The 10,617-nt window shown below is 35.0% G+C and overlaps 1 protein-coding gene across 1 annotated transcript in view; it reads right to left on the bottom strand.

The window, feature by feature from the left end:
* Positions 1-734: 734 nt before the first annotated feature.
* The window catches only part of LOC136026994 (photoreceptor-specific nuclear receptor-like), a 47,366-nt gene continuing 37,483 nt past the window's right edge, over positions 735-10,617 (bottom strand). Inside the window, exons 7-8 of the mRNA XM_065703876.1 lie at positions 8,006-8,246; positions 735-1,055 (exon numbers count right to left, since the gene is read on the bottom strand). Of these exons, the coding sequence (XP_065559948.1) occupies positions 814-1,055; positions 8,006-8,246 (483 nt within the window). The 3' untranslated portion in view covers positions 735-813. The remainder of the gene's footprint in view (positions 1,056-8,005; positions 8,247-10,617) is intronic.

Genomic DNA, 10,617 nt, shown 5'->3' with positions numbered 1-10,617 from the left:
TAAAGCAATAGGGTAGTGAATATTACTGCCCCAACGCAAATTCAAACATCCCTGTTGAACTTTCAGGATGTGAGGAGAGCTCTTATCGTTTTCTAGATCGCCCTTAGTAGAATTTATGTTGAATATTAACCTCAACGTTAAGTATCCTTTTTAAAATTTGCAAACTACATATCAATGTGTTATAAAAAGAACTTGTTGATTGAGTTTCAAAATTTAATGTTGGCTAAACTAAAGTACTGAATATTACTGCCCCAACTCTAGTAATCCCTGTGAGGAAGGTAATCTTTAATTAGTTTCTCTATTTCCAAACAACCTAAAGGTACTCTATTGAAACTTGCTTTCTTCTCTTTGGAAACCGCGAATACATGACTTCGGGTTAGCGACAAAATTTCATCGTGAAAATTTGCAGACTTTGGCTTATATTCTTTTATCCATTTGTGATATTGACAACAAAAAATGAAAAGAACGAATTGTATATACAAGGATACAGCTCAATATTTTTGTCAGAAAATGGAAATGTCCCGCCCCTCCCTCTCCCTTGGTTCAAGTATACGTGCACGCATTTTGGTAGAGTCCAAATTTCAGATTTCGAATTTCAAATTTCAATTTTCAAATTTCAAATTTCAGATTTTTGGTAGAGCCCAAATTTCAGACCAAATTTTCAAGTCCAAGTTTCAGAGTTTTTAAACACCATTTTTCTTTAATGACCCTCAAATTCCCTGATTGAAAATTAATTCTGGAAAGAAAAGGTTTTTAATGAAAACGAAACGAGAACAAAATTGCACATGTAATCAATATAAGTTATGTTAACTCTTAACAACTCTTAAATATGTCCGTTAGAATTCTACTGAAATGCGTATCTCCTATTGTTGAATGAAAGAAAAGGTTTATTACTCTCTCTGCACTAACAACCCGAAACAACGGAATGGACAAAAGCAAATGGCCAAATCTAGCTATGTCTTCAGGTCGGCTGCTGCGTATGTGTTGACCTAGCATTATTTGCGCTTGCTCTTGGAGTCTTTCAACTTCCCCTTTACTTTGAAGACACGGAATCTCTGAAAGAAAAAATGTTGAATTAAAGCACTAACTTGGTATTGGTCGTATTTAAGTTCAGCGCTGTCATGAAGCCATGTAGATGAAATCATATTTCTTGCATATTTCCCCAATTCGACAATTTGGGGTGCTGAAGGAATAGGAAAAATTGACGAGACTTAACGACCTAACGAGAAAAAGACTTAACGAGAGGGTGAAAGGATCTAAATGAATTTTGATATTTAAAAGGACCTCGTGACTCAGACCTCTTATTTGAAATCCCGACCGGCATTAAGCCTCTGATTTTCCTTTTAAATCAATCTATTGATTCTTAGAATTTCGGTAGAACTCATACCGTATGAGCTCTTACCTCTTGTTTTTTTAGAAACTGAAACTTTCCTCATAGGTTCTTTATATGCGGTGATTCGCAAGTTGTGTTACGTGTACTATGGAATCATGTACTGTGCACCCCCTGCACGTGGAGGAAGTGCTATTTTAAGATTTACATTAGTGAAGTGATCGTGGGAGATAAATTAGATATTGCTTTTGTTTTACAGAAATAAGTCGAATTTCCCGCTACATTCAAGGAATTGAATTTAATCTAAAAAAGTGGCGAAAAGCTGAGAAAATATTCCAGCTAAAACGACGAATAGTCGTCTCCAGTGAAAAATTAATAGAAGAAACTAAGAAGAGAGAAACCAATAATAAGTCTGATGGGTGATCATACAGCTCCTAGCTAAAAATAAATAAAAACCAATAAAAAGGACAAAAATTAAGAGAGCCTTAGCCCCAACACTTCACAAAAGTTCAGCTAAGACTGATGAGGAACTATAGAGAAGATTTTTAGGAATATGGTAAATGCGTTTTGGAAAAGGTCTGGTCTAACTTTCGGCTTTGGACATGATGATACGACACCTAAACTCTATCATACATCGTGCACGAAAAACATTTATAAAAGGACAATTATGTAAAAGTGTGCAAAGGGCATCTCCCATCATTTGTATTCTAGTTATGGGTGGGAAGGATTGGGCATCTCGGCCAACGAGTTTCTCCGAGAGTGAGGGTTGTCATAGTTTGTTTTTCCTTTTTTTTAAGCCTGAAAATCGTGGTATTTCTGTAAAAATATTGCTAGAGCTTTATCGTTTTCTTGTGTTCCTGGGGAGGGGGCTTCCAAAGCCATTTGTACCTCGGCCTAATTGAAGCCTACCCTGACGCCATGATGTCTTTTAAGAAAATGAAATTTGAGGCTCGTGGATTAAGAAATAACGAAAGCTTATTCCTAATGGTTTTGGAGTTAAGGTCTTCTTTTTACAGTAAAATTAAAAAAAAATTCTCAATAAATGTGTTATTTCTTATTAGCAAAATTTTATAGTGATAGTTTCGATGAAAAATCATAATTTCTATCATTGATGACATGTAACAAGATGCAGAAGTGCCTGCAAAGGAAGAAATTTCCTTCCCTTTTCTGCTACATGTTAAAAAATTGTATAAAAATATTATTAATATTATATTAATAAATTATATTAAAAAAAAAATTTTCCTTTCCTTCTACATGTTAAAGTCATGGAAGTACTTCCCTTTAAAAAAAAAAAAAAAAAAAAAAAAAAACACGCTAGCAGTCAACTAGGATTGAATATCTCCTTGAATGCTCAAGCTCAATTTAGTTCTTGAATATGATGCTAATTGGCAATGGTTTCTATAGTGTTTTGACAACACTTAACGTTCTTTTTACCAGAGCTTTGGAGTTGGAGTGTTGGCAAGTTTTTGCTGAGTGGGGTCGAAGTAGCAGAAATAATTTAAGACCCTTCAGAGTCGGTAGTTATGATCATAAAGGCTGGAGTCAAGCCAAATACTCTTAAATACTGTTAAAGAGGGGCAATAATAAACAAAATTAATATTTTAGGCTGATTATAGTGAATGGGATTTACTTACACTATAGTACTACAGATACAATTTATTGGAGTCGGAGCAATTATGTTTAAAGTTTCAGGAGTTGGAGTCAGAATTGGAGTTGGTATATTGAAATGTCTGAGTCAGGATCGGTTATGACTTATAAACAAGTCTAAAGCCCTGCTTTTTACACAATCTTACATGTAAGAAGATGATAAATTCTTGCATGCAAAGAATTTTTAAGAAGATGAGAGTACTGATTGAATAAATTGAAAAGAAAAGTTCTGCCAACTATTAGTTGCAAATGGAATAGATTGTGCTGAGCTCACCCAAAAAAAAGATTATTTGTAACGTATAAAATGTGATTGTGGAATTGTGAAACATGAAGATTTAGAGATATGAAAATTTGCAAGTAAAAAAGATCTGAACGACAATTCTGCGGAAACATCAACTATATTCACCTACTTCCAGTGTTAGTGTCGTTAATAATATTTCTGTTGACACTCAGAGATATGAGCTCTCCCAACTTAATATAATGAAAAAAGAAATCACAAGTACAACAGCACAAACACAGAAATAAACATCCATAAAAAAAAGACAGAAGGAGAAAGGAAGACTGTTTTCCTACTTTAGTACTTAATATAGATCAGTACTTGAATGAGACCTTAACCCAAATCATCCATCCAATTACAGGGGTCGAACAGCATAGCCATACACAATCAACCATAAAGAATAATCCATGGACAGGCAGTGGTGTCGTAAGTAAGTATAAGTCGTCATTTACCGAATATTAAAAAAAAAAAAAAAGACAAATAATACAGAGGCGACAACCCAACACAAGGGCTCATCAATAGAATACACACTTGCCTATAGGGTTTCGACACTTTAAAATCCCTACCCTGGCAAGTGGCGTCCCTACCGTAGATTCCCGACGGCATCCCCTTGCTAGGTATCACCCCCGAAATATATGCCTATTAAAAAAAAACGATGTAAAACAACTAAATAACTCCAGAACTTACTTATCCTACCTTGATTTTGGCCCTCGGGTATTTATGTTAACCTGCATGATCGTACCTATCCAACATGTCTATTAAAACTGAACATTTGTTACTATTTTAGAATATTATCAAATCTTCTCAATCAATGCAAATGTGACTTAAATAAAATTAAAAAAAAAAAAACAAATTAAGACCTGAGAAAAAGAACATATGCAAAATCCACTGGAAATCCACTGTCACAGGTCAGGGACTAGCAGTTCTTAGTAACAAGGAAAGTAAATCATTCAAAAATTTCACTAAGTATTTCAAGATAGTTCTTTCAGTATTCAATTAAAAGTTCATTATAAGAAAAACTTAATTTTTTAAATTACCAAGTTAATTTATTTGTAGAAAAACCTCTTAAAATCAATTTTTGGCTTAAAATTTTACATCTATTTTTAAAATCAATGTAACTACTACAATTCCTTGCATATCTGAGTAATTGTGAATAAAATGCTGAATATGTGATATTTGAGTGTATATTATTTTCAGGGAACGGAAAATTAATCACTTCAAAATAAAAATCATCCGTTTTATTATACATTTTAAAACCTAATTTATTATTATCAGAAATATTAATATTCAAATATAGAAGTGATCTTCTAGACCTGTGCCATGACTAGGTTCAAGAGTTAGCTCTGATGGACAAATATTTTTAGAAATATCAATAAAGTCCTTACAATTATAAAACCAAAATTTCATCTAAATATCTTTTATTATTGACAAAGCAACTTTTAAGTTATTTGGATTATTCTTATCCATCATATATTTATATTCAAGTTTACTTAAAAATAAGTCAGTTATAAATGGGCTGGCATTCCCCCCCCCCCATGGGAATTCCCACAATTAGCTTATATAAATTACCATTAAACCTTATATAAGTATTATATAAAACAAATTCTAATCAGTCAAAAATCATATCTAGGCTGTAACATCTCAAACTAACTGTAGTGTTAAAGCAGTTTATCCATCTGGCTTTTTTTATTATAAGTGTCTATTTTTAAGAACCTCTTACTAGATAAGAGGAACGATATCTTAATAACCGTTTTTAAATTTTCAAACACTAAATTAAGTGATAGATTAGTATACATTGTCGCAAAATCAAAAGACTGAATTCTTTTAGCCGAAACCAATGTTATAGAGTCTATCACCTGCAGTGAATTGCCTTGGGCTATGAGATTATCAGCGTTTTTTATAATATTCATTAACCAAACAAATATTTTCCGTCGGTTACAAAAGACCAGGCATTTGCTTCCTTCAGAAAACGATAAATATTTAAAAAAAAGATCGATGTTCTGTAACAATTTGGAACCTTTTAAACGAATTCAATATTTTGTCCCAAGAAAGCCACGCCATAAATTTGGCACTAGAAATGTTGTTAAGACAGAGTGCCATCCTGTAAAAAGTACCAATATTCGCCAACCCTATATCAGCCCAATGTGCCTGTACTTCCTTTCAAAATGTAGTTGAAGGCGTAGAAACATTTAAAGTAAAGTTTAATCATTATTCTCGGCGGAATAAACACTAAAATTCATATGCAATATATATCTATCCGCATTGAAATAAGTGGCAACAATAAAGCAAATTGAACTACAAAGGACATCAATTTTTCATGGGCGACCAATCATTCCCTGTCTCTACGGAGATATTTGAGACATTTTCTGCAGAAATTACCAAGAATAGTGCCACGCTTTACTCTTGCAGTTAATGCACCTTTTCAGGCAAATCCGAATATAGAATACTAAATAAAATACGTAGAAGTGCATCATTCTCGAATCAATACGCTTTCCTTCGCAATTTATGCCACCTCCCTGTGGAAAACCTTCCACATCAGATCAGTTTGGGAAACCTTGACCAAATAATTCTTATTTACACGAGCCTCCGTATTAAAACTCACAACTAAAATTAAATCCATTTTTTTCCAAGCATCACTAAAATCTTTGCACGACCCACAAGAACAGTAGCAATTTTCTGACCAACTTACGGTATAATTAAAAGACTCAGCTTCTGCTACAGCGGTGGATCAAAATAGGATGATGCCAGGCTCTTGTGGCGCCAATATTTATTCCGTCTTTGGTCCTTGGGGTAACGTACAAGAGTGGAAACTGGTGCTAGTGTCAGCAACAAAAATTATCAGTGCCATCTACCGTTTGGCGACACTTTGCACTTTTCTAGCTTTCTAATTGTTTTCCTATCAGGAACTGCAATCAGACGCTTGTAACTACTAATTTCACCAACTACGCAAACCAAGTTAATCATTCTTATTATTATACTGAAAAAAGTGTCAAGTGCTGTCAAACGCTAGATGGCGCTGAGGTTCCTTAATCAGAACTAGTGCCAGTTCTCACTCTTGCAAATTACCCATACTCTTGGGTATGGACGTTCAACTTATTCATGCCGAACAGCTCGGTGAGATCAGAAAAACTAACATAACGCTTGTTTTTAGATATTGTTTTATCTTTACTGGGTCATATTTTCCGTTTTCATGGCATAAAGGAAAAACAAAGGAATAAAAATCCGCAGTCTTTACAGGTTTCACTATTGGGACTAGAATGAAACTCTCCTACCTCCAAATTCGCTCCGATTGAAACCAACTAACCTTCTAATGTGCTCCGGTTGAAATGATCCTCATTTCAAAGTCGCTACTTTTCATGAGAACTTTTGAAGTTTTTAAGTTTTTTTTTCAGTACTTCAAACGAGGTTACAGGGGAACAACCGAACAATAGAGTTTCTTTTATAATAACTGGCTGTGGTACTATGTAACCATCCCAAGTCCGAATAAGGAATTAGAATAGTTTCATGGTTCGTAAAAGCAACTTTGGAAGGTAGAATAAGACAGAAAAGGTGATTTGGAAAATATCTATTGGCGTGGTGCCAATTCTGCTGCAAATTCGGATTCAACACAAAAATTCGTAAAGATAGACAACTAACCCTTTTTTGGAAGTAGGACGGTTTCAATCGGATGACATTTGGAGGTAGGATAGTTTCAATCGGAGCCCATTTGAAGGTAGTGTAGTTTCATTTTAGTGTTGTAAAGTGACTTTACTGGATGATTCGCATATATTTGTGCTAGTTCATCGAAGCCGTGTTTGTTTATTCAAACGAAATTTGTTCGGACTTTGCGTTCATATTTTGAATTGTTCGAGAATAGCGACGTTCCTAATACGTGTGTCAACTTTTTAGCGGTGGGATGATTTCGTCAAAAACCTCGGGAGAGGGGGCAATATTGGAGCCACTTTTCCCACATCAAGTGAAAGTGACTGTAAAAACTAAAAAATGAGCCATTTGGTACTGTATAGAACTATATAAAGGGGTTTATAGTATTGTAAAGATAAATATAAACTAAAGAAAACTTATCCGTTTCTATTGATGCTTGAATTATGCAGGTTCATTTTAGTTTTGACAAGATATTTGAAGAAACTAAATTTCAGCTGGGGGGGAGAGGGAACTTGGTTTGAAGTCTGGGAGGGACAGTTGCCTCCCTGCCCCATAGCAAATTACGCCCCTGCTTTTTAGTTTTTAAACTATGAAGCTATCTTTAGTAAAACGGTGATGTATCTATGACGATTTTTTTTAGCACATTTTTTGTGTCATGCTTAATTTTTTTTTTTTTTTTTTTTGTATAAATTTGTATTATTTTCGAAAAATATACCAGAAAATAAAACTTACCAGTAAAGTTACTCATGATTGAAAATAGTATATAAAGAGGTTTTTATCGGAAAACAAAATATACAGCTTTTGCTATTTATTTTTTTGTTGCCAAATTTACCGGAGTTTCTAATTGACCCGTTTGATTGTTTTGAAGACAATAAAAAGAACAAGAAGAAGCTAAATACCCTAATTCTTGGAGGAATGAAAAACACACCCCCAGTAGGACAGTGAGTAAAAGTCCCTGCTTAGAAATTGATCAAAATTATTTTGAAGCAAATTATTTTGAATCTGAAACTAGCGAAGTTGATTGCTTAGCGTTTTATTTTGTTCTTAATAAAATAATAGTTAATTTTCCGAAGTTAAATTACAGGTCTGTTTAAAGAAGATTGTCTTACCGTGCTTGAATAGTAAAATAGCTTTAAGACACGCATACTCTGTAACGTCGACTTCCAGGATCTTAAAGCGCGTAATGATGTCTATAAAATATTGGAGCTCTAGTCTTATGGATTCTTTCGTTTTGTCCATAGAATAAGAAGGATAAGATTCCGGTTTGAAAAGTCCACAACCAGATGGTTCAGACCATTGTGCAGCAAAAAGGAGAAACAGCTCGTGCCAACAACTTTCTAGCAGCGATGTCTAAAAACAATTTAGAAAGATTAGGAGTCCAAAGGTACTAAATAAGATTAAATGAGAGTAAAACCTGTGCTACTAAGATTTGGCTCAAATACAACCAAGGTCGTATCCAAGGGAAGGATCAGTTTGGAACCCCCTGAAATTTTCGTCCGACTCGTAAAAAGTTAACACAAAAGCATATAAACAAATTTTTTCTTCGCTTTTTTTTAAGCTTTTGTGTAAAGCAAAAATCCTAGACACGTCCCTAAATGCAACCCTTTCTTTTTTTGCGTTATAATCACCTTGTTTATAAATGTCTTCCCCTTTTTTCTTTTTCTTACTATTTAACAGTGTCATTTGTTTAACTGAATTAATTTCTAAGGCTCTCCTCTTTTTTATCCTTTCTCCCTCTTTCTTCGTCTCTTTCTCCTTTGTCTATTCTTCTTTCAGCCTCTCTCTCTCTCTCTCTCTCTCTCTCTCTCTCTCTCTCTCTCTCTCTCTCTCTCTCTCTCTCTCTCTCTCTCTCTCTCTCTCTCTCTCTCTCTCTCTCTCTCTCTCTCTCTCTCTCTCTCTCTCTCTCTCTCTCTCTCTCTCTCTCTCTCTCTCTGTGTTTTAGCTGTTAAGACTCCTGTTTTGGGAGTCTGTTTCTTCCGAGTTTATGTATATGTGTGTTTTGTCCAAGTGACCTTTGGAAGAATACAAGTAAGCTATTTTCTACAGTCTTGAGTAATTTTTCTTCCAGGAACCCAGGCAGGGTAAGAAAAGAGTTCGCAAGAAATACCGTCACTAGTGTATCGACAGGGGGCCCGTTTGCCTTCCAAGGAGATAGCTAGAAATATTAGTCGTGACAAAGGTTGGGTCCGTTACCATACCCTGGAGCAGGGTATACCATAAAAGGGTATTAACATACTCTATATTTACTTTACAGTAGTGATAACTGCGAGGCATTCCATTACAATATTTTGCGCCAGCGAGGCTTTCCCCTCCAGTAAGTGGTGAAGGACCATTCACCATTTCAATATCTGGTAGCAGCCGTGGTTACCATTACAGTATCTGGTACCCTTTGCCCTTACAGAGCATAGAGTATTCAAGGAAGCTTAAGTAAAAAATTCGGATGAAATACAAAAACCAGCATAATCAAATCGTTTGAATTTTAAAATTCAAACGATTTGATCGGTGACTATATAGGCTCAATAGTAACCGAAACTCTAAAAAAACGGAATTTTGATAGCAATAGATACATCAAAAGAATGGGATTTTTAATGCTAATTTTAAAGATAACTTTCATCACGTTTAGTCCTACCCATCAAAAGTTACGTGCCTGAGAAAATTTGCCTTATTTGAGTAAAAAGGGGCAAACACCCCTTAAAAGTGAGAGAATCTTAATTAAAATCACACCAGTAGATTCAGCGTATCAAAAAACACTACTGTACAGGTTTCAAGCTCCTATTTGCACAAATGTGGAATTTTGTATTTTTGCCAGATGAAAGATGGGCGTTTGTATGTTGTTTTTTTTTTCCCGGGGTGATAGTATCGACTCAGTGGTCCTGGAACTTCGTGATAGGGCTCATTCGAACGGAAATTAAAAGTTCTAGTGCCCTTTTTAAGTGACCAAAAAATTGGAGGGCAACTAGGCCTCCTCCCCCCGTCATTTTTTTCCGAAGTCCTCGGATCAAAATTTTGAGACAGCCATTTTGTTCAAATTAGTCGACGACTTAAGCCCCCACAGTCCTCGGGGGAAGGGATGCAAATTATGAACTTTGCCCATTATTTACATATATTGTTTGTTATTGGTAAGTATACAGATGTTTTCAGGTGGGATTTTTTCTGGTGGTGGGGGAGGATTGGATTACGTGGGAGGATCTTTCCATGGAGGAATTTCTCATGGGGGAGAATAATATACGAAGGGGGCGCTGAATATCCCAGCCTTTTTTGAAAACGATCAGAAATTAAATTTTAAAAAAACAAGTTTTTTCAACTGAAAGTAAGGAGTAACGTGAAAACTTAAAAAAGACCAGAGATTGCTACGTATATGAAGGGGTTCGTCCCCTCTTCAATACCTTGCTGTTTACTCTATAGTGTTTTTAGTAATTTCAAAAGCGCTATTTATTCTAATTAAACGGCCATTGTAATGCAGGTGTCATTCATAAAGAACTGGAACAAAACTCAAACATCAGCGTAAAGAGTGCTCCTCCCTCTTATATTACGTATGTGAGGAAGTTTGCCCCCTCGTCAATTTCTCGCTCTTTACGCTAAAGTTCGAATTTGTCAAATAATGGCCGATATAAGCAATAATTTCTTTGTGTTATTTTCCGGCCAATCTTAGCATTTAATTTTACTTTAAGCAGCTTCATAACTATGATTTTTATGTGATGATAAAGCAAAGATATTGTAT

The sequence above is a fragment of the Artemia franciscana genome, chromosome 5 (genome assembly GCF_032884065.1).
Source record: "Artemia franciscana chromosome 5, ASM3288406v1, whole genome shotgun sequence".
NCBI lineage: Eukaryota > Metazoa > Arthropoda > Branchiopoda > Anostraca > Artemiidae > Artemia > Artemia franciscana.
This window is presented reverse-complemented; position numbering and strand designations above follow the sequence as displayed.